The sequence below is a fragment of the Melospiza georgiana genome, chromosome 6 (genome assembly GCF_028018845.1).
Source record: "Melospiza georgiana isolate bMelGeo1 chromosome 6, bMelGeo1.pri, whole genome shotgun sequence".
Lineage (NCBI taxonomy): Eukaryota > Metazoa > Chordata > Aves > Passeriformes > Passerellidae > Melospiza > Melospiza georgiana.
In genome coordinates this window covers 63,240,962-63,265,849 of record NC_080435.1, presented here as the reverse complement: position 1 = coordinate 63,265,849, position 24,888 = coordinate 63,240,962, and the positions used below count along the sequence as shown (strand labels likewise).

The window sequence follows — 24,888 nt, the reverse complement described above, 5'->3', positions numbered from 1 at the left end:
AACAATTTCCAGCCTAAAAGGCTCTGTCCAAACACAACAGGCAGCATTTAATTAAAAGCTGCATTTGGCAGCGATTTTGGTGGCCCTCAGAGAGGGGTTGCTCCACACTCAGAACAAATCACAGCACAGGAGTTGGCAGGGCACGGAGCAGAACCCAGCCTGCAGCTCCCAGGGATGGCAGGAGGTGCCAACTGAGCAGAATTCCCTATCAGTATCCTGAAAAAAAAAATCCCTATTATGCTTTTGGACAGCTGTTGTTAAAAACACTGCATCAAACTGGAGAATGGGGGTTACAGGAAAGGTCACTCTGCTCTTAATGGGATGGAATTATGATCCTAGAAAGCCAATCCTGAGGGTTTTGGGGGGATTCAGCTTCTGCCTCACCCCTGGAAGTGTCCAAGGCCAAGTTGGACAGGGCTGGCATATGGAAGGTGTCCATGCCCATGGCAGAGGTGGAATTAGCTGATTTTAATCTCTTCTGTCCCAAACCTGTGTGGGATTCTCTGATTTTTCCACAGAATTTCAGGCAGATTTTCACCCTCCCTGTGTGCTCCCCTCACCCTGCTCCCTTTCCCTGCTGGGCACTGGGGGTGTCCCAGGAAAATCCCACCAGGCGGGGGGTGCAGGAGGGGCTTCAGGGCATCATTAACACCCCCAAAAGTGGGGAGCTGAGAGGTCTCAGTTTGGTGCACATCGACCTGAAAAAGGAGTTAAAATGCTGCTGGAGACTGGGCCAAACTGGGACAAACTGGGACAAACTGGTCTCCTGATATCCCCCCTGTCAGGGACACCTCCAGCCTGAGAATTGGGAATATTCCCTTTTGGATGGGGGAGTGAAAGCACTGAGATCATTCAAACACAGGGATAAATCCCAAGGGAGCTCCACAAGAGTTTTGTGATTTGGGATTGGGAATCCTGCAGGGCCAAGGGCTGCAGACCTGGATGTTCCCAGCCCATCCTGCTGATGTTGGAATTCTCTGGACACAAAGGGACCAAATCTGGGTGGGCTGAGCTCCACAATGAGGGGCTGGCACTGACCCAAACAAGACACTCGCTGATCCCAATCATTGGTGATAAATCCTAGAATTTTAATTTGGATACTACAATATTTAGATCCTAAATTAGCAATAAATCCGATCCCAATCATCCATATCATCACCATGTCCTGATGCTCAAACCTGAACTAAAATTGACATTTTCTGGATGACAGAACCAATGTGTCCCTCTCTTTTTGGGGTTCTCTATTTTTGGGGCATTCATTCTATAAAAATATTGAATATCTGAGCTAGATTTATGCACTTTTTTGAGATTTAAAGCACTGCAGTCCTTCCAGATCCTCATGACAAAAGCTTTGTTCTATATCACAGGGACTGACAAGCTATAAAATCTTTTACCCCTATAAATTACCCTATAAAAAGTTTTAATTTCCATGACACTGCAGTGTTTTACTGCAAAGATTCACTTCAATTCCCTCTCCTTAAATTTCACTTGGAGCTTTATATTCCTTCCTACTTACACTCCTAAATGGAAAATAAAATTTGCTCTGATGCAAGAGATGCTAAAAAAAAAAAAAGATAATTTAAGGCTCCAAGAGTTCTGACATTTATTTGTTATATTTGGTCAGAGCTTTACATTTATTTTATGCTGAAACCTTTAAACACAACAATGTAAAAGGTGAAAAGCAGCCAAGGAGAGGAACTTCCCTCTGGAATCTCCCTCCTCCACTCCTCTGGATGGCTGCTGCCAAATCCTTTGCATTTCCCTGCCCAAGGGTTTGATTCTTCCCTGATTTTCTAAAGCCCTTCCCAGGTCTCCAAAACCCCCTCAAATCCATCTCTCCTTCCCTTTCCCAGGGCATTTATTATTTTCAGACACTAAATCACTTCTCTCTCCTTCACCCTTCAGAATTCTTGGATTTATCTCAACTTCACCAGTGAAAAACTCAATCACTCTGATTTCCTGTGCCTGGCCTGGGCTCTGGGTGTTCCTGAGCTCTGCAATTCCTCTTTTCCCCGTTCCTGACACTGTGTTCCCATCAAACCTCCCAGACTCCCAGCCTGGAACACCTCCCACTGTCCCAGGGTGTCCCAGTGTCCAGCCTGGCCTTGGGCACTGCCAGGGATCCAGGGGCAGCCACAGCTGCTCTGGCAATCCCAGCCCAGCCAGGAATTCCCAATTCCCAATCTCCCACCCATCCCTGCCCTCTGGCACTGGGAGCCATTCCCTGGCTCCTGTCCCTCCATCCCTTGTCCCCAGTCCCTCTGCAGCTCTCCTGGAGCCCCTTCAGGCCCTGCCAGGGGCTCTGAGGTTTTCCTGAATCCTTCCCTTCTCCAGAGGAATATTCCCAGCTCTCTCACATCCCACTGGATTTCACATCTCCCTCTCCCTCAATTTTCCTCTAATTCCCATAGTTGGAATTGCTCTGCAATCCAACAGCCCAAATAATTTCTCTCCTGCCAATGCCTCTCTTGCGTGGAAATAAAAACAAAGGGTCAGGATCAGGAATTCCCTGGAAATACAGGAAGTGGAACCCAATGTAGGGTTTTAGAAGAGCAGTTTGGGTTTGTACTGAAGGAATCTTCCAAGGGCAGGTTGGACATTGGGGCTTGAAGCATCCTGGGATAGTGGTAGAGTCACCATCCCTCAAAGAGTTCAAAAAAAGACTGGATGTGGCACTTGGTGCCATGATCTAGCTGAGGTGTTAGAACATGGGCTGGACTCGATGATCTTAAAGGTCTCTTCTAGCCTAGAATTTCTGTGATTCTGTGATTCTGTGAGGTGTGGAATAGGATAGGGGATGAATGTGATGGAACTGGTTGGGATGGGATGGGATGGGATGAGATGGGATGGGATGGGATGGGATTGAATGGAATAGGATTGAATGAGATGACATTTAATGGGATGGGATTTAATGGGATGGCATTTAATGGGATGGGATTCAAGGTCACTTCAAACCCAAACCAGCCTGTGACTTTTTCCCAAAAATACATTTTCTCCCCTAGGGGAGCTAGAAGTGACAGAGGGCTCAGAGGAGAACCCTGCACTCAGGGCACGGCTCGTGACTCCCACATTCCCTGAGGACATTCCCAGCCTCACCCACAGCAGGATGTGCTGGCAGCAGCTGCTTTTTTGGGAGTGTTCCAGTTCCAAGCAGCTCCCAGTGTGCCTGGGAACTGCCCCTAAAGGTTCATCAGCACCTCCCTGTCAACCCCAGCAGGAAATGTGTGAAAAACCTGTCACAGCCCCCTGTGTGTCATGCTCCCGGATCATTCATTTCCCACAGAAAGTCCAGATATTTCCAAAAACCTCTAACACTGGGGCCCTAAGTAATTTCTCCCAGTGAATGATTTTATATTCCACTTGCTAATCTGAAATCAAAACCTGCTGGAATCACTCCCAGCATCTTTGGGAGGCTGGAAGGTGTTTTTTGAGTTCAAGCGCTATTAAGCTCCGTGGTACTCAAGGAAAGAAGTTATCTGTCCATGAGCAGCCTCCAGAGCCGGGAAATCCCAAAGAAAAGGGTCAATATTCCCAGTCTCCCTCCCAGCCCTGAATTCCCAGCTCCTGGAGGTGCCAGCCTTACCTGGAATGAGGTGGGGGGGTTGATGTTCACCCGGGCTTGGTTCCAGTGCTGTCCCTTATTCCCACTCGAGGACCACAAGGGGTTTTCTATGGCAGTCTGGCCTTTGAGCCTCAGGTAAACGTTCAAACTTCCTGGAAAACAGCAGGAGAACTGGAGTTGGGAAGGCTCTGCCTGGATGCTGCAGGACCCTCCTCAACCGTTTTCCATGGATTCGAGGCGTGGAAGTTTCTTGGTGTAAATTCAAAACCTTTTAAATTCAGGAAAGCTGGGAAGTGGTGATGAGAACTCCCAGCAGAGGGGAACTGAGCACCCACCCTGCAGCTCAGGCCAGGCATGAGAATTCCAGGGAAAACAGGCAAAAAGGAATTTTCTGTGGTTTAGAGCAAGAAATTTGCATTAGACCTCCTTATCCAGGGCAAAATCAGCAATTTGGTTGTTTTGTGCTGAATTCTTGCTTGTTAAACCTGCCTAGCTTTCCTCTGCCCATTGCTGAACTCTCAGAGTTCCCCAGAACCCAGCAGATCCATCTCAGGGAGAGACCTGATGCCATTGGGAATATTTCTGGAGGACAACAATATCCTCAACATCTTCTGAGTTCAAAAACCTCCAAAATCTTTCCCTGCGCACGAAAACCCCCCAGAGCTGCACCTTTGCCCACACACATTTTTGTCACCTTTGCCAGCACAGACATTTTTGACACCAGGATCACCTGTAGACATGAACAGAACCAGATTCTCTTGGTTCACCTAAAAATAACAAATTTAATTTCTCTGGGCTCATTAATTCACAGGATTTGGGGAGTTTTGGTGCTATTTGCCACCGTGGTTGCCTGCAGGTGTGTGGGGCAGTGAGGTCTCTTTGTGCTCTGTAAATTCAGTGTGTTTCTCTTAATCTGAGACTTTCAGACTTTCAAATTCCCACAGGAGCAGCATTTTTTGGGATGCCTGGCACAGCAGATTCCAAAAATTCCAAGGGAAGCTCCCAGATCTGAGGCAGCTGCACCTGCTCTGGAACAGTTCTTATTTCTAGCAAAAGTCAAACTTGGAGCCTTGGAAAACATCAGGCTGGAGATTGAATGGAGGAAAATTCCCCTGTTGGCCTTTGCACCAGGGTGAGAGAATAGGAGTGGAATGGAACTGGAATGGGACTGGAATGGGATTGAAATGGGACTAGAATGGGATTGGAATGGGATTCCTTTAACCCAGCCCAAGTGTTTGGACTGCTCAGCCTTATCCCTCCTCCAAATATTTATATGTTTATATGTATATTTATATTTATATTTATATTTACATTCACATTCCTATTCATATTCACATTCACATCCATATCCATATCCATATCCATATCCATATTTAAATTTAGTTTTAGTTTTAGTTTTAGTTTTATTTAGTTTTAAAAATTTATTTATTTTTAATTTATTTATATTTATTTTATACTTATTTATATTCATTTCCATATTTATATGTGCAGTGGTTTTGGTTTGTTAATTTGAGATTTTTTTGTTGTTTTTTTCTTCATGAGTGTGGGGGGTTTAGTGTTGGTTAATTGCTAATTTATTTACTTTTGCTGTGAGGTAGGATTAGGAGAAAGGTAAAGTAGGCTTAAAACTTTAAAAGGGTATAAAGAAAAATTTATTAATAGTAATTAAAAGGAGGAATAATAGGAAGTAGAATTAAACTTTTAGAATACTTTCTAACTTTTAGAATACAGAAACACTCTTTGACCCTTGATGTTTGTAATTTGTTCTTCATAATTCACCACAAATAAACAACCAGAATATGACCAGATATTGCAATTTCTAGATTTTCTCTCAGCACAGAGTGGCTGAATCCGTTCCCTCCAATAAAAAACCCAGCACAGAGCCAGGAGAATTCCAACCTGGAGCTGCATCCACCTTCCTGCAGCACAGAGACAAAAAAAAAAGAATAACCTGAGTGCTCTTGTCTGCTCTGCTTAAAATCTGAGCTCTGCCTGGGGGCAGGGGGAGCTCGGACAAAGCAAGCACCAGAACTCTCTGGGAGGATGGGTTTGCCCTTGAAATAGAGATAAAAATACATCAAACCAGGTCACTTTGACATTGGAAAAACTCTTGGCACATTGGGAGCACCAAGAAACCCGCAAAGGACTTCCAAATATTGGATTTTTGTTGTTTGGGCTTTATATTTTCCCACTTCTTTTTTTTTTTTTTTTTTTTTACGTACCACAAAAAGAAATTAAATGTGGGTGTTGAAAGAGGCAGGATTAAAAATAAACTGGCAGGTACCCTTTGAAAATCCAAATTCCTGCTGTGTGCGAGCAAATTTGTCACGATTTTTCCACAGGAAACACATGAGGAATGCAGCTGCTCCCTGCCTGATCCTGATTCCAGTCAGGAATGCCTAAAACACTCACATATATTCCTTGAAAATCTGCATTCCTGTGGCTTTAAAGCAAATTTGCCATGAATTTTCCATGGGAAATGTATGAGGCATGCTGCAGATCCCTGCCTGATCCTGAATCCAGTCAGGAATACCTAAAAGCACTCGCAGATATCCTTTTAAAATCTACATTCCTGCAGTTTGAACAAATTTTCCATGACTTTTCCATGGGAAATACATGAGGCATGCTGCTGCTCCCTGCCTGATCCTGATTCCAGTCAGGAATGCCAAAACCACTCAAACTTACTGCTTGAAAATCTGTATTCCTGCAGTTTGTGAGCAAATTCTCCATGGCTTTTCCACAAGAAATATATGAGGAGTGCTGCTGCCTGCCTGATCCTGAGTCCAGTCAGGAATGCCTAAAACACTCACAGATACTCCTTGAAAATCCACATTTCTGCAGCTTTTGAGCAAAATTTCCTTGACTTTTCAACAGGAAACACAAAAGGAAAGCTGCTGCTCCCTGCATGATCCTGAATTTAGTCAGGAATACCGAAAACACTCATAGATATCCTTTGAAAATCTATATTCCTGCAGCTTTTGAGTAAATTCTCCATGAGTTTTCCATGGGAAATACATGAGGAATGCTGCTGCTGCCTGCCTGATCGTGAACCCAGTCAGGAGTACCTAAAACACTCAAATCTGCTTCTTGAAAATCCACATTTCTGCAGTGTTTGAACAAATTTTCCATGACTTTTCCACAGGAAACACCTAAGAAATGCAGCTGCTCCCTGCTGATCCTGAATTTAGTCAGGAATACCTAAAATACTCACAGATATCCTTTTAAAATCTACATTCCAGCAGCTTTTGAACAAAATTTCCAGGACTTTTCCATGGGTAATAGATGAGGAGTGCTGCTGCTCCCTGCCTGATATGGAATCCAGTCAGGAATGCTGAAAACACTCACATGTACTCCTTGAAAATCCAAATACCTGTGGCTTTACTGCAATTTTTTCCATATGTTTGCCATGGGAAATGCATGAGGAGTGCTGCTCCTCCTTGCCTGATCCTGAATCCATCAGGAATACCTAGAACACTCACAGATGTCCATTGAAAATTCATATTCCTGCAGTTTTTGAGCAAATTTTACATGAATTTTCCACAAGAAACACCTGAGGAATGCTGCTGCTCCTTGCCTGATCCTGATTCTACTCAGGAATGCCTAAAACATCCCATTAGACTCAGGAAAAATCCTTGCTAATATCAACTTTTCCCTTGCAAGGCTCTAAAATTCCCATTCAGATCAATGGGATTCCCATGCAATTCCCTGCCCAAAACCTCACTCATGCAGGAAACACTTTCCAGCTGCAAGAGGGAAATTCCTCCTTCCTAAAACTCCCTGGTTAGTGGAAATCAGGATGTTGCCACAATTTGGATGCCCTCAAGCACCTCCCTAAGTTATGCCAGTCTCTCAGAGGAACTGGCACTCTTCCCATGCTTTTCCTCCAAACAAGAGGATTTTTTTCCAGCTATTTTTCCCAGAGGAATTGGCTTTCTCTCACCTATGTGCTGTCCATACATGTGATAGTAGAAGCTGAAGCAGTAGGCCGTGTTGGTGGCTCCGTAGGGATTTTTGGGAGCGACGCTGAAAACGGGACTGACGAGTCGGGCCTTCTCCCCCTCCAGCCTGGGCCGGGACGTCTCGATGTACATGTAAAAACCTGGGAAAACCAAAAGGGAAACCAGTGGGATGAGGCCCTCAACACCTGTGTGCATGTAAAAACCTGGGAAAACCCAAAGGGAAACCATTGGGATGAGGCCTTCAACACCTGAAATGTCTCAATGTACATGTAAAAACCTGGGAAAATCCAAAGGGAAAACAGTGGGATGAGGCCTTCAATATCTGAGATGTTTCAATATACATGTGAAAACCTGGAAAAATTCTAAGAGAAACCATTGGGATGAGGCCCTCAACACCTGAGATGCCTTCATGTACATGTAAAAACCTGGGAAAATCCAAAGGGAAATCATTGGGATGAGGGCTTCAGCATTGTGTACATGTAAAAACCTGGAAAAACCCAAAGGAAAATCAGTGGGATGAGGCCCTCAGCATCTCTGTACATGTGAAAACCTGGGAAAATCCAAAGGGAAACCCTTAGGATAAGGTCCACAACACCCAACACAGAAGAAAATCTTTAGGATGTGGCCTTCATCACCTTGGACATCTCAACATATATATAAAAAATCTGGAAAAAATCCAAAAGGAAATCATTGGGATAAGGCCTTGAACATCTGTGTACATGTAAAAACCTGGAAAAATCCAAATAGAAATCCTTAGGATGAAGCCTTCAGCGCCTGAGACATCTCGATGTACATGTAAAAAACCTGGAAAAATCCAAAGGAAAACCTTTAGCATGAGGCCTTTCAACATCTCTGTGCATGTGAAAACCTGGAAAAATCCAAAGGGCAATCCTTGGGATGAGGCCTTTAGTGTCCAACACAGATGGAAATCCTTGGGATGAAGCCCTCAGGACCCAACACAGATAAATGCAGGAACACCTTGGAATTATCAAGCACCCTGATAAAGTTCTCACTTCCATCTCCCACCATGTCATTTTTGGGACTCATTTTTTCCTACATGAAGTCCCTGTGTTTCCAAAAGCTGCTCCAAAGCCCTGTTTTCCATGAAAACTAAAATCCAGGAAGCAGGCCAGTGCTGGAAAACATCTCCAAACTGATGAACCTTTGCACAAAGTCTGAGGGGGTTCAGCCTTCAGTCCTGAGGGGGAAATTTATCCCTGGAAACATGACTTGTAAAATAGAGGGAAAATATCATGATGGAAACCTTTCAAGGAATATCTTCAACTTGCCACGTCAAACCCAGAGAAGACAATACCCCTTTATTCCATTCCTGGAAGTGCCAACCACAGAGATTTTATTGAATTAATCCAACCAAATGAATGTGGTGCGGGATAAATTTTTCCCCTTTGGAAATGCACACAATAAAATAGCAGGAATTACTGCAGGTCTGGATAAATTCAACTCGATGTGTTGGACTTTTCAAATGCAAATCCCCACTGCAGTCAGGAGCACACGTTAGCAGGGGCAGCAGATTGAAAATTGCACATTTGAAAAATAGCTAGAGCAAAAATGGGGCAAAATCCCCTCACTGAAAGAGCCCAAGGGAGAATTTAAATTATGTAAAGCAGGAGAATGTTTTAAGATGAGCCAGATTGCCCCAGTAGAGTTTAATGTGAAGGGAATCACTTTGAAAATGGCACAATAAAAATGAGGCAAGGTGGGAATGGCACCATCAGGGGTTGTGTTTTGGGACCTGTCACTCCTCAGCACTGGTAATTCCTTCTGGTAGTCCTTGAAGGATCTTGGTCTGAACTCAGAGCCCCTGGCAGGGCCTGAAGGGGCTCCAGGAGAGCTGCAGAGGGACTGGGGACAAGGCATGGAGGGACAGGAGCCAGGGAATGGCTCCCAGTGCCAGAGGGCAGGGATGGGTGGGAGATTGGGAATTGGGAATTCCTGGCTGGGCTGGGATTGCCAGAGCAGCTGTGGCTGCCCCTGGATCCCTGGCAGTGCCCAAGGCCAGGTTGGACACTGGGGCTTGGAGCAGCCTGGGACAGTGGAAAAAGTTTTTCATGGAAAGAGTGACAAAGTTCTAGAATGTTCTGCCCAGGGAGGTGTGGAGTCCCCATCCCTGGGTGTGTTTAACAAAGCCTGGATGTGGCACTGGGTGCCAGGGTTGAGTTGAGATGCTGGGGCTGGGTTGGACTCAATGATCTCGAAGGTCTCTCCCAACCCAGTGATTCTGTGATTCTGTGTCCCTGCCATGGCAGGGGTTGGACAAAATGAACTTTAATCCTTTCCTATCCCAATCCATCTGGGATTCCATGAGCAGGAAATGGCTGAAGTGCCTGTCCTGGACAGTTCCCTTATCCCACATTCCTCACTGCTGGATCTTACCCTCCTTGGAGCCGGTGCGGTCGGCGTTGGGCCCCGTGTTGGGCGTGTATTTCGTGTCCCTCGTGGCAGTGCTTTGTTTTGTCCAGTCAAAGTTGTCGGTGTCATCTTGAGTGAAAAGGCAAATGTTCCCATCCTCAAAGCCACAGTGGAACTCTCCTGCCAAAACAAATAACAGGAATTTACTGGCCAAGGTTTGCCATCCGATCCTTATTTTTCAAACTCCTTGTCAATTATCCACAGTTTTCTTTAGCAGCAAGCTCAAAAAAAAAAAAAAAAAAAAAAAAAAAATCAGGGTCATCGATTTGTGCTGGTGAAATTGAAATTATATATATATCTTTTTGTAGAGCTCCTCCCCATCTATTCAGATTTATACAGTGGTTTTTAGAGGTGTTGTCTCTTTTCACATTTCTAAAAAGCTGAGGAGAACAGAATCATTCTCATAAAACATTAAATATGGGGAGGGAAATGTGGGAAGTGGATTAATGTGGTTTAGGAATAAGAGACAGCAGTTTATCTGAATCCATATGGGAAGGAGAGGTGACTGTATCATGTCCTGGACACACCTCCTGGATTTTCACTGAGATTTCTGTGATGTATTTGCAGAAAGTGGTAAACACGTAGGTCTAAAGAATAAAAATTGCCAAGAACCCCAAGGAGGATTCTTGGGATCCTCTTCTGCACGGAACTGTGAGAGCCCAGTGATCTGCCCTGCTGGGTGATGACGGGATGAGAAATTCCTCCTATAATTTAAGAACCAAAACAAAGCCCAGCTTGGAGGTTCAGCTCTCACTCAGAGCATTACAAGGCCCCGTGGAGTAGAGCGTGCAAAAGCTGAATTTCACTGCATGAACAATTCCTGCTGAGTTTACTCTTTCTGCAAAGTCCATTGATTTATCTGAGAAAAGAAGGAAATCTCCCTTCTCCAGGGAGAAGGCAGCTGCCTGCACACGGTGTCAGCTTGGAGGGGTGCAATTTATATTCATTGCTAGGAGAAACTCCAACCCCCGGTGTCGGGGGATTGTTCATCCCTGTTAAACTGAGAAGGTGGATAAATGTTTGCAGGTTTGGGCTTTTGGGGAGCTCTAAATCCACTTAAGCCACTGGAGCTTCCCTGTTAATCAGTGAGGAGAGAGGGACCTGGAGCTTAGTGCTGCAACACTCGGGTGATGCTGCAGGCTCAGAAATAAGCTTGGAAATTTCACTTCAAACCTCTGAATGGACTCAGAGTGACTTCCAAATATTCCTGGTTCTCCTTCTGCCTTTAGAAAGAACAACACAAAGCCAAAGGGGTCCAGGGGGGAGCAGGGAGGAGACTGGGAGGATCCTGCACCTGCACATCTGGAGTGCTGTGTCCAGCTCTGGGATCAGCAGGACAGGAGGGACCTGGAGCTCCTGCATCTGGTCCAGGGGAGGGATGTGAGGATGAGGAAGGGCTGGAGCATCTCCATGGCCAGGAAAGGCTGAGGGAGCTGGGGCTGCTCAGCCTGGAGAGGAGCCCCAGCTGAGAGGGGCCTCAGCCCTGGGCGTCCCTGTCTGTCCCTGTCTATCCCTTTCTGTCTATCCCTGGCTGTCCCTGTCTGTCCCTGTGTCCCCCTGTCTGTCCCTGTCTATCCCTGGCTGTCCCTGTCTGTCCTTGTCTATCCCTTTCTGTCTGTCCCTGTGTCCCCCTGTCTGTCCCTGTGTCTGTCCCTGTGTGCAGAGGCCAGAGCAGGCCCAGGCTGTGCTCCAGGCCCAGCAATGGCCCCAGAGCCAGGGGCAGGGATTGATCCCAGGAATTCCCGGGCACAGGAGGCAGAACTCCTGCCCTGGGCAGTGCCCAGCCTGAGCAGAGCCCAGAGAGGGGCTGGAGTCTCCTGCCTGGGATATTCCAGAGCCACATGGACACAATCCTGTGCCCTGGGCAGGGACTGGCATCAGTGACCCTCTGTGGTCCCTTCCAGCCTGATCCATCCTGGGATTCTGTGCCCCTCCAGGACCATCAGTGCAAACCACAATCCTATAAAACCAGGTTAGAACTGGAATGCAGTTCCCAGAAACTTCCTTGGCTCTCGAGCAGACAGGCTTGGGTTCCCAGAAAATCCATCAACATCACCACATCCCCCAGGAGAATTCATTCCCAGAGCACAGCTCCTTCACTGCTGACCTGAGCAGGATGTGGGATTCTGGTTATCCCCGGGAACTCAGCATGGTGGGAGCTGCTCTGGGCACCAGGGAGGGAATTCTGCCTGGGAGGGACTGGGCTGGAATTGCCAGAGCAGCTGTGGCTGCCCCTGGATCCCTGGCAGTGCCCAAGGCCAGGCTGGGCACTGGGGCTTGGAGAATCCTGGGACAGTGGGAGGTGTGGGATGGGATGGGATTCAGGTCCCACCAACCCAAACCAGTCCCTGATCCCTTGAGATGGTCCCATGATTGCACCCAAATCCTTCAGGAGAGACATTGACTGATCGTCATCTCCATCTTCATCCCAAGACTGGGAAAGGAATTCCAAGACCCCACCAAGGCTCTTGAAATGATCCAGGACTCAATCAAAGCTCTCTGAACAAAGTGCCAGCTGTGCCTCTCCAAGAATTCTTTTTACACCACCTGAGCTCCACATTCTCTTGGTTTACCCCACATTTTGTGGATTTTGCTTCCACCTCCACTTTTGCATCTTCCTGCAACACAGAAGTTGCTGCTTCTACACAAAGGGATGAAATCAAAAGGCAAAATTGGAGAGAAGGAGAAAAGTTTTCATTCCCAGATCCAGTCCTGGAGCAAAGTGAACAAAAGAAAGAATTTTCAGCCATTCAGCACTTTCCGCACTGCCCCTCCAGTGCCTTAAAAGCTGCATAAATGTCTTCTGCCCTCAGAGCTTCATTAAGAAATTCCATATCAGCAGAACAAAAGATTTTTTTTCCTGAGGTAAAGAAAAAAAAAAAGATAAATATTCAAGCCATGTGGGGAAAAAAAAAGAAGAGTCGAAGTTTGCCATTTATTTAATAGTCAAACATTGATTTCATGTGGAATACCTTGGAAAAGGTTAGTGCTAAATGTTCTTGGCACTGAACACTCCTTAAAAAATGACAGAAGAAGAAAAATGGGAAAAAGCTCCTCAGGCTTTGCTCCGTACTTTTGTAGGAGCATTTAAACAGATTGGGATGCTCTGGAGCTGTTAATTGCTGAGCAGGAGGGCAGGAGGAACGAGCAGCTCTTCCACAGGTGCTCCAGCCATGGCCCTAACGATGGTGCTAATTAACATTAATGAGAGTGGTGGTTTTTGTCAGGGCACATGGCTGCTCTGGAAGTGGATTCAGGTCATTAATAATTTCCTTGCCAATTAGAGCAAAAGCTGAAGCTGTTCTGGAGGTGAAACCCTTCATTGTAGCAGAGATTTGTGTCATCCATTCCCATAAAATCCAAGCTGGATGTGACTCCCGAACATCTCCTCTCTTCTGTTATTCAGGGGTGACCTCTAATTGTACAAATTGATCTAAAATCCTTCTGGTTTACATTAAATGGTTTCTGTTAGGTGGTAAAAAATGAAGTGGAGAAGTGAGGCTCCACCTCAGAGTTGAAATCGTTTGATGCTCTTTGTGGAGATTGCATCAAAAGGCAGGATTTAGGGGATGGGATTATTCCAGAATTGAAGCAGGAAGAGCATGACTTCAGTTTCCAGTCAGGAATCTTGTCCTGGTTGGATACAGCTCCTCGTCTTTGTTCACATAAATAAAACCAGAAATCTGCCCAACGGGTTTAGGGACAACAGGGATTTTGTAGGAAGCGCAGACAAGGGAACTGGGGAAGGATCTGGAGCCCCAGGAGTGGCTGAGGGAGCTGGGCAGGGGCTGCAGAATCCCTGAGGAGCTGGGCAGGGGCTGCAGAATCCCTGAGGAGCCGGGCAGGGGCTGCAGAATCCCTGAGGGAGCTGGGCAGGGGCTGCAGAATCCCTGAGGAGCTGGGCAGGGCTCACCTGGAGCAAAGGAGGCTCAGGGGCCCTTGTGGCTCTGCACAGCTCCTGCCAGGAGGGCACAGGGACAGGAGGAGAGGGAACGGCCTCAGGCTGGGCCAGGAGAGGCTGAAATTGGATATCAGGGAAAATTCCTTCATGGAAAGGGGTTCAGGCCTTGGCAATGTCCAGGGAGGGTTGCAGTGCCCATCCCTGAGGGATTTCAAGCCGTGTGGAGGTGGCACTTGGGGCCATGAGGGGCAGTGGTGGCCTTGGGGAATAGGGATGGGATACAGACCGGGATTTTTTTCCTACCAAGGGATTCCAGTCAAAAAGTCCTCAGGGAAAACAAGCAAAGCAGAATTCTACCATGGCTTTGGGCACCTGAAAGGAGTGGCCCTGGGGACCCTGCAGCTTTGGTGGAAAAACTTTCCAGTCCTTCCCTTGAGCCAACACGTTCCTTATTCCCATTTGGATGCCACCCACATTCCATCATGATCCTACAAGACTCTTGGAAAATTAGTTTGAGATCTTAAAATCCTAGAGGAGCATGAAGCACTTGGGATTGTATTTTTCTTCCCATCAGAGCCTAGATTTAATATATTAATTAGCAAGAGTCTCATTCCCTGCTCGTTAAGGCTCCATGGGAGAGGTTCCTGCAGCTCCCGGCAGTTTTGAGCTAAGCCCTGCTTAATTATTAACATGTTGGACAAGATCTTCTGCAAATAAGTTTAAAATTTACACAAAGGCTTAAAATTGAGTCTGAGGGATGGAGCAGGGCCTGCTCCTTGCCTGATGGCTCCACTTTGCAGCAGGAAAAATGGGAGACCCGACTTAATTCCTTATGTAGGGAATAATTTGGGATGTGTTATTAAAAACAAGAATATGTTGTCACAGAAAATATGGATTTGTTAGGGTTTGGGAGAACATGATGGAGTAGGGAGATGTGGGACTGTGGGAACAGGGTGATTTTACTGGGATGTGCCAAATCTCCAGCCCAGTCTCCTGCCTGGATGTTTGCAGAGATTTGGTGCCCATGGAAAAGTGGAAGAACAAAGTGTGACTTTGACATTTCCAGCCCGGGACACCCCTGTGTCAGAGTTTGCATTCCCAGTCATGCCTGAGTGTCCCGAGAATTTGGGGAGGACCAAGATCCTCTTGGGCTCTCCCCATTTCTCTGTGCAATGATTCTGTGATTCCTGGATCTCTGTGGGGAAGAACTTCCTTCTTTTTGGTTTCCATCTGCCCTAAAAAACATGGAAATAACTCAAGAACCACAAGGAAGGCTCTGGGGAGACCTTAGAGAACCTTCCAGAGCCTGAAGGGGCATCAGGAGAGCCGGAGAGGGACTGGGGACAAGGCATGGGGGAACAGGACACAGGGAATGGCTTGAAGAGGAAGGAGGGTGGATTTAGGTGGGATATTGGGAATTCCTGGCTGGGCTGGAGTTGCCAGAGCAGCTGTGGCTGCCCCTGGATCCCTGGCAGTGCCCAAGGCCAGGCTGGACATTGGAGCTTGGAGCAGCCTGGGACAGCGGGAGGTGTCCCTGCCCTTCCATGATTTCCCAAGGCATCCCCAACACCTCCTGAGCTGCTCCACCACAGCTGGATCTGAACTTCAACCCATGAATATTTTCCTTTGGATGAACTCTCTGGGGCAATGAGAAAGATGAGCTGGAGCTGTGATTTTCCTTCCTTTATCCTTGCTGGAACAAGAGGAATCCCAAATGACACCTTCAGGTGGTTTCTGCTACACATGGGCTGCAACTGGAAGTAAAATACTTCAAATATTATTTTCAACTGGAAGTAAAATACTTCAAATTCAATTTTCAACTGAAAGTAAATTACTTCAAATTTACTTTTCAACTGGAAGAAAAATACTTCAAATTTACTTTTGAACTGTGACAGACAACCAATGCAAGGAGTGTTCTTCATGGCATGGGAGATAAAATAATAAATACTTCCAATTTACTTTTCAACTGGGAGTAAAATACTTCAAATTTACTTTTCAGCTATGAGGGACAGCCAATGCAAAGACTGTTCTTCATGGCATGGAAGATGAAATAATAAATATTTTAAATACTTACGGAGATGTGGATTAACCGGAGCTGGAAAACAGAGGGAAAATAAAATTATTGCAAAGAAAAATTTCTGATTCATCAACATTCCGATTATCCTAAATTTCCCCTTGCTGAATATTGAGATTCATCTACTTTCCACCTTAAGAGGCTGGAAGAGAATGAAATCCAAACCTTCACAATGTCCACAATATCCTAAGCCTGGGAATGGTTTCCCAGGTTAATCCAGAGGAATCTGTGCAAAGCTAAAACTTGGCAATGGGATTGAAGGAGGGATGATTCTGTGGGTCTGTTTGCAGAAGGAGAATTTTGATGATGGATGATTTAGGAAAAGACCCCTCTGCCAGAGCCCCACACACGTGGGAAGCAGAAGGAGTCTGAACTCAGGGCTGGAATTGAATTTTAACCACAGAAAATCCAAAATTAAATTTAATCTCCAATTAACGGGGACATCTGACAATGCCAGAGCATCACTCCAGGTTTTCCTGCTGCCCTTCCTTGCTTTAAACCCAGCCTAAGATTCAGCAAAATCCCAAATTCAATCTGGATTTTCCACACCAGCTCTGAATCAGCCCCACTTTACCTGAAACACGAGCAGTGATTTGCTCCAGTGTCATCTCCCCGAGAAACCCAATCTTTACATCTTTTACCTACAAATTACCTCTGATTCTCCAAAAAAACCTCAATTTTACAGGATCCCTGAGTGATTGAACCTGGAATTAGCTGCACTCGCTGGCAGCTGCATTGACTGAGGCTTGATTTGTAACTAAATGCAGGGCTTTGGATGGAAAATCTCATCAGGTGTCACCTCGAGTCACACGGTTTGGATTGTTCCCAGCAGAGCAAAACCAACGCTCTGTGTCACACCCAGGCACAAAAGCAGACAAGAAAATGAAGGTGGTTAAGCTGAATTTATTCAGCATCATAAACCTGGGGAAAAAAAGCCCTCCAAAACAACCAGAAAAAAACCCACAAAAATCCCAATTTTGGAGCAGCACAGCTGCAGGACAACGTGTAAAGGAGGTTGAGGGATCCTGGAGCAGTTTGGGATGGGAATGGGATGGGTTTAGGAGAAGTTTTTTATCATTTTGGTGAGAATTTTGTGGCAGGAAGATGGTGGTAAACAAGGAATTATGGAAGTGTCACATTTAGGGATCCTTCAACCTCCTCTTTAAGGTCCTTCTTGCTCATTCATTGCAATTTTTAAAGCACAAAAACAAACAAATAAAAAGAAATTCAATTATTCATTAAATAAACACCCAAAAAATAGGAATTTGGGTGGATTTAACAGAGGATTGAATTTCTGGGTATATGGTAAATAGGATGTATGGATATTGTGGTTTTCTTTTTAAATGTAAGTGGATTAATCTTTGTCAGAGTGACCTTTTAGAGGGAAATTTATAGAGCCCTTCCATTATTCCTTATATAAATTTATAGATTATATAATCTTGCAAAGGACTACAAACAGTCACTGTTTTTTTAAAGACAATAATTCACATTAAAATAAAAAACTGCTCATTCTGGGGGAAAAAACCAACTTTGTTTGCAGATTTTTCTTCAAAACTCATCCTTCAAAACAAGAATCAACTCTAAATATGCTGTTTGATGAAGCTGGCATTCATTTATTCCATTTTTTTCTTATTTCTCACAGAAAAATTGGATGGGATTTTGGGGTTTGGCTGTTTAGAATTGTTTTGTTTGGCTGATTTTGTTGTTATGAGAGGTAAAGATTTTCCTTTCTCCCGGTTTCTCCCCTTCCTTTTGGGATGACCACACTCATGACATGGGAAAATTATAAAGCCCTTCCATTATTTGTTATATAAATTTATAGATTTTATAATCTTGCATAGGAGCACAGTCACTTTTTTTAAAGACAATAATTCACATTAAAATAAAAACTGTTTGTCCTGGGGAAAAAAAAAACCTTTGTAGATTTTTCTTCAAAACTCATCAAGGATCAACTTGAAATCTCCAATTTCATGAAGTTGGCATTAATTTATTCCAACTTTTCTTTATTTCCCACAAAAAAATGGATGGGATTTTGGGGTTTGGCTGTTCAGAATTATTTTGCTTGGGCATTTTTGTTGCTGTGAGAGGTTGCGATTTTCCTCTCTTCCCATTTCTCCCCTTCCTTTTGGTGACCACACTCACGAGCGTGCTCCTGACATTATCCCAAGGCTGGGAACAGCGACGCCATTCCAGATGACCCAGAACATTCCCAGCCTCCTTTTCCTTGGGTCTGGGGTCCTCACCGCTGTATTTGATGACCCGGATGGTGGAGTCCCCCTCCCCAAACCGGGTGATGGGCGTCAGGCGGACCTCGTAGGCCTCGGGCTTGATGAGCTCCGTCAGGTTGTAGGTGATCAATTCCCCCTTCTGGATGTTCCCGTTCACCGTGATCTCCTGCTCCCACCAGCGCTGCTGGCCGGCCTGCAATCCAAAAAACCCAAAAGTCAGACATTTTGGGATTTGGTTTCACCTTAGAAAGCAGAGGAGACCTGGGAAGCCTTCAAAATTCCAGGAGAATCAACGGGGAATACAACACAGAATTCAACGAGGGATGAACTTCTTGAACTGTCCCACCATGGAGTGTTTCTGTAACAAACCACACCAAAAAATTGGGAATGTTTCTTCCAGAGGTCCAATGGCCCACTTGGATGTGTTTTGGGGCAGGAGTTCCCCCAATTCCTGAGGATTTGGGATGCTCATCAGGCAGGGACTAAACAGCCAAGGAGCAAGGGCCAGTTTGTGGCGATAAAGTTTTAAAAAATAAATAAAATTAAGATTTTAAAGCCCAGTTTTATGTCATTATGTCAATGATATCTGTGAACACTGTAGGACAAATATTAAAATATTCCCTATTCCACCTCATCTTTGGATAAGGAACCACAGAAACAGAGATTTCCCAAAGAATTTCAATAATTAACAAGGAAAATTTGCAATTACCCAAAACAGACATTAATTCCTACCAAATTCAGCCTCTGCTTTGAATTCTTGCCCTTCTTTCCAGAAGCAATAAAATCTCCATCATTTTCTCCTTTCAGAAAGGAAAACAATTACATTTTTCCTTTCAGGATTATCCCTCCAAAACCAGGGTTGGATATTGATATTTCTCCATAGGAAACAACATAGATTTTGACTTTTTTTTTCCCTCGCAATCAACACTAGCTGTGGTCTAATCCTTATTTTTCACCATGGAAACTAGAGGAAAAAAAAAAATCCAAAACAACAGAAAATTTTCTCTCTGTTGGATGGAAAATAACCCTGATTTTCTAGATCTGCGGTGGAATAAATAAATATATAAAAATAAGTAAATAAATAAATAAATAAAGCTACAGATATATAGATTATACAAAAATAAAATATACAAATAAAAATAAAAACAAATATTAAAATATGCAATAAATGTATCAATACATCAAAATACAAATATATAAAAGCAAATACATAAATAATAAATATATAAATATATTGATGTAAATAAAGAAATTCAGGATCTGCCACACCCAGCTTTGGTTTTCTCACTTGTAAAACCAATCCAGCATTAGAAATGGAGCCATAATCCCAGAAGCTGCTTCCTAAACTTTGGGAACACCAACAATCTGGGATGAAAAATATGAAAATAATTGAAAATAAATGGAGCTCAGGACACCCTAAAAGTAGGATTTAATTCCTACAATGCCTTGGGGTGCTGGAAACTCCCAGCACTGAGCTAATTTCAAGCTGGAAGCATCCAAGACTGTTTCCCTTGGAGATCTGGGAATCACCTTGGCTCCCCAGGATGGGAAAGAGTCAAATCCTCATCACCACTTCCCAAAATTCCCTGTTCAGCCCATCCCTAACGTTGAGCCTGTGCTTTTTTTCCATGAAAAAGCCAAGATTGAGGCTTCCAAGAGAAAATCCACAAGGAACAACCATGAAACACAACCCTGTACCTCAATCCCTGTGTCCAGAGCTGGAATATCCATTAGAACCAGGATTTGGTTTGAAAAGGAATTTTTGAAAGGAAGAAAGTCTCATAATCAAAGACATTTTCTCACAAAGATAAGGATGAAAATCAGGTGGGGAATAACCTCTGGCCGAGCTGGAATTACAGTTTTCCAACAGTGAGGAATTGACTTTGACCAAGCTGGAATAACAATTTTCCAGTGGTTTGGGAATATTTATGAAGCTCTGAGGAAAAATGGAAGCAATCCTGGAGCATTTTTTCCGTTATCCTGTAATTAATTAAGCAGAGAATATCCACACTCTGGCACCTTGGAGCACTGAAAGTTTGTCTGGGACAGGACTCCTTTTTTCCTTGGAATGTTTAGGAATCTTTGTTCCCAAGGGAGACAGAAAAGAAAAAGGGGCTGTAAATGGGGCAGATTTTCATTCCAGAAGGTTGGAACCACCCTGGTGTTTTTTATTGTATTTATGTGGTACTCTTTTATTTTATGGAGTGCTTTTTTATTTTATTTACACCAATAAAAGGAGGTTTATTCCATGGTTTTGTTGGAAAACTCTATTCTCTTAAAGCCTTGGAATTCTGGATCTCCTGAGGAGTTGATTCTCTGGGATGATTAAAGATTGATTCGTTGTGTGCTCAGATATGTTCATAAAAAATAAACAGCTCCTCACTCTGTTGTTCATGGCCTATTGATTTCCAGCAGAAATTCCTTCACTGACTCCTCTAGCTGGACAAAATATCTTTAAATAATGGCAATGTTAATTGAAGACAAAAAATTAATGACAAAGTCAACTAATCCATTGGATACTCCATAAAAAACTGTGTCAGTGCTTAAAGTTATTTCTTTGCCTTTTCTAACCTCACAGATTGATTTTCCTTAAAAAATAAGAGATTTCTTTGGAAGTTTTACATCTAAAATTGGGCTGTTCAGTTCATGGACAAATATTCCATTCGCACATCACAGAGGGAAAATTCCTAGGGAGTGTTTGTGCCATTCCTGCTTTTCTTTCATAATTCTGACTGGAATATGATCAGAGTTATCCAGGTTTATATTAAATTGAGGTGTGGCTCCTGTGTCATCTTCATTCCTAAGGATGGATTTGGAATGACTCGGTGACAAATGTCTGGGATTCAGGCAAGCTGTGAAGGATGGTCTGTTCTTGCTGGCAGAGAATCAGGGAATGCTGGAATATCCTGAGTGGGAAGGGATCCCAAGGATCATCCAGTGCCGCTCCAGACCCCCAGCGATCCCAGCCTGGCCATCCCTGAGGGTGTTGTCCAAACCCTCCTGGAGCTCTGGCAGCCTCAGGCCATGCCCATTCCCTGGGCAGCTCTTCCAGTGCTGACTTCACCCTCTGACTTCACCCTTTCCTAAAATCCACCCTAAAAGTTCCCTGCCCATTCCCTGGGTCCCGTCCCTGTCCCAGGGAATGGAAATTGGAGCGGCCCTCAGGAGGATGTTGAAGACCACAGCAAGGTCTCCCCTCCGTCTCCTCTTCTCCAGCTGCACCATCCCAATGCCCTCAGCTGCTCCTCACACAATTCCCCTCATTTTCCCTCATTTCTCTCTTTAATTAATTTTTTCACAAGCAGCAGAACCCCAAACCCTGGCTGTGTTTCCGTGTGGAGCTGGTCCTGCCTCACTGCTCTCCTACAGAGGAGGTTCCCAGTTCCTGTGGATCCAACAGGGACCAACAGCTCCAACCCAGCCCAGACTGAGCAGGTGAGCCTTGGCCTGAGCCAGGGACAAACTGATCCAAAAGTGTCCCAAGTGGGAGTTGGGCTCTGCTCCCAGGGATCAGCAACAGGACAGGGGGAAATTCAGACATTCCAAGAGAGGTTTAGGATGGATTTCAGGAAAAATTCCTCCCCCAGAGGGTGGAATCAGCACTGGAACAGCTCCCCAGGGAACGGGCACAGCCCCGAGGCTGCCAGAGCTCCAGGAGCTTCCAGGGATGCCCAGGGTGGGATTGTTGGGGGTCTGGGCAGGGAAAGAGTTGGGCTGGATGATCCTTGGGATGCCTCCAGCTCAGGATATTCCATGATGATATTCCAGCTGCCTGACAAAGCTCTTTCCCTGCCTTTTCTGCTCTAAAGCCCATTCAACAGTGGGCACAGTCTCCCAATTAAACCATTCCTAATCCAGGACAACAATCCTGGGCATGTAATCGAATTTCTTCTTGCAGGATTATATCAACAATCCTCCTGGACTTGCTCCTCCCATTCATTTATATTATTTCATTACTTTACAACATTTATCACGTATGTAATAGGCTTTGTGAGATACATCCATTAAAAAAAATCTCTTTTCCTCCTTTTTTCTAGAAACTAAAATTCCCAAGTATTTAGGAATAAGGAATATGAAGCCCAAGGACGCAGAATGTGTTAAATACAGATTTTATGGGCTACAAATTGACAGCTGAGAAATCCAGGTGTCAGAAACAGCTGGTCCTGAGCCAGACTTTTTGTCTGAGATCTGAGGATGAAAGGGATAGGAACACTTCAGGGAAAGTTGAAAAGTTGAGGAAGCCACAGAGCCAACAATGAAATCCTCTTGAAATGTGGAAAACAGCTCTGGGATTGAAGGCAGGGTGGGAACTGGTCACTGAGAGAGGATTCCTTTTATCAGAGTGAATTCAAACTCCAGCACCAAGATCTGCTAGAATCTGGAGAATTGGGAGAGAAACCACTCTGCCTCCTGGATTTCCATCCCAAGGGATGATAATAAATGACCTTGGAAGTTCTGCATTAGGATATTTCAGTCCATTTGGTAAATAAATGGGAATTTGGGGGATTGCAGAGCTGGGAGGGGGATGGTGTTTCCTTGCTTTGAACAACTTCAAACCCAGAGACAGAGAGAGGGACTTTGGGTAAAAGCCTGGAGTGCCAGGACAAGGAGAATGGCTTCAGACTGTGAGAAAGTAGGGCTAGATGGGATATTGGGAAGGAATTCCAGGCTAGGAGAGTAGGAGAGGGGCTGGGCTGGAATTGAGCAGCTGTGGCTGCCCCTGGATCCCTGGCAGTGCCCAAGGCCGGGTTGGACACTGGGGCTTGGAGCAGCCTGGGACAGTGGAAGGTGTCCCTGCCATTGAAGGGATTGGATGGGATGGGATTTGGGCTCCCAAGCCACAACATTTTGGGAATCTGGGATTCTTTAATAAGAAACTAAATAGATGTACCCTCACTCCCTTTATCCATAGCCATTTATCCAGGCCTGTGGGATCTGTGCCATGGGCAGAAAATTTCCGTCTCTGTTTTCAGGCAGTGACTGCTCAGCCTTCTCAGGAACCTTTCCCAGGATATTTGAATCCACCTGTCCCTGCCCACTGCTGAGTGACAGCAGAAGTCAAAAATCCACTCAAATCCAAAGGGTGACCAGGAGGAAGCACCAGAGCTGTGCCCTGCTCCGGGCTCTTTGAAGACATCCTCATTCCCAACCCACAGACACCGCAGGCTCCTGGGGCTGGGAATAAAGGAAAGGTGGGAGCTTGAATCTTTTATGTAACAAGCTGGAACAAGCTGCTCTCTGGTTTACAGGGACCAGCTGAATTTTTATGACTCCTTCACAGCGGAACCGCTCCTTTTCTAGGTCACCGTGGCTGCGGGGACGCGGCTGTCACCCGCTGTCACCTGCTGAGAGCAGCCACCGCGGAGATCAGAGCTGCACGCCCTTCCTGGCTGCTCTGGAAAAGTCTCCCTGGTTCCATTTGCTTTCATCCTGCTGACAGGAAATATCAGAGCCAGAGGCGCCCCCCTGGCCCTGCTCGGATGCTGGGAGTCACTAAACGTTGGAAGAAATGGGAATGTGGCTTTGGGGACAGGCAAAGTGTGGGAAGGGAACATCTCCATGTAGTGCCAGAGGTGGTTGGAGCAGCTGCAGGAATGGAGCTGCTCTGGGATCTCCAGGTGAAGCTCCTGGAATAGCACAAGTACATTCACAGCTGCTCCAAACTGAGCTCCGTGAGGCAGAAGCTGGAAGGGAAGGTTCAAAAGTGGTTTTGTCCAGGTGGATAAACTCCCAGGAGTAGAGAAACCTTCTGAGGGACATTTGGGACCATTTTTTACATGCTTGGAAAACATTTTCTTGGAACTTCAGCCCAGGGAAGTGCTGGAGTTGCCATCCTGGAAGTGTGGATGTGGCACTTGGGGACACAGATTGGATTTGCTGGTCTGAGAGAGCTTTTCCAACCTAAATATTCCATGATTGAAGACTTAATAAAATCAATTTCTGGAGTGTCAAAGACTGGCCAGGGAATACACACAGGGATGCTTGGGAAAGGAAAAAAACATGGAAGAACCTGGGTCACTGATTCCAAAGCCATATCAAAAAATGCATCATTGAAATGCAAAAATACATCCATGAAACGCATTACTGTTGGAAAATTCTTCAGAGGTCTCCTAAGGAGATGGGAAAATGTCCCTTCTGTGCAGGAATGTCTTGGCACACCTTGGCACATTCCCAAGGAAGCTGAGGGTGACCCAATCCAGGCGGTTCCCCTGATGGGACACCGAGGTTGTCTCCATCCTTCAGCTCCAGATGATGGGCTGTGCTCAGCAGTGCCCCGAGGAAGGGAAATTCCCTGTGCTCCACACTCCATTTTCCATCAATGCCCCACTCAGGAGGATTTGGAACCTCCTGAGCTGCTCTAGGATCCAGAGCAGATGTCCTGACAGTGCCACATGTCCCAGTTTTATGGCTGATTCCTCTGGCCACCAAATAAATCCCAAAGCAAATACCAGTGTGCCAGTGGCAGAAGAAGTGAGGTCCCACCAGGAAACTCACAGAGCCCGAAGGCTCCCAAAGACAACTCCAGACTTGGACTTGATCCTGGTGGACCCCTTCCAGCTCCTTTTCCATAAATGCTCCATGCAGGTGGATTTAGAACCTCCTGAGCTGCTCTAGGATCCAGACCCTGGATTCTGATGGTGTCACATGTGAATTTTATGGCTTATTCCCCATGGACATTTGAGGAGACCTTAAATCCCATCCTGGATGGGCAGGGACACCTCCCACTGTCCCAA

The 24,888-nt window shown here is 45.4% G+C and overlaps 1 protein-coding gene across 2 annotated transcripts in view; it reads right to left on the bottom strand.

Annotated features, from left to right (window-relative positions):
- Nucleotides 1–24,888, bottom strand: part of MDGA2 (MAM domain containing glycosylphosphatidylinositol anchor 2) — a 204,532-nt gene that overhangs the window by 8,312 nt on the left and 171,332 nt on the right. For both annotated transcript variants that reach the window (XM_058026932.1, XM_058026933.1), the window contains 5 exons: nt 18,170–18,347; nt 15,927–15,947; nt 9,916–10,071; nt 7,503–7,661; nt 3,584–3,714 (listed from right to left, as the gene is read on the bottom strand). In XM_058026932.1, coding sequence (XP_057882915.1) covers nt 3,584–3,714; nt 7,503–7,661; nt 9,916–10,071; nt 15,927–15,947; nt 18,170–18,347 — 645 coding nt within the window. The remainder of the gene's footprint in view (nt 1–3,583; nt 3,715–7,502; nt 7,662–9,915; nt 10,072–15,926; nt 15,948–18,169; nt 18,348–24,888) is intronic.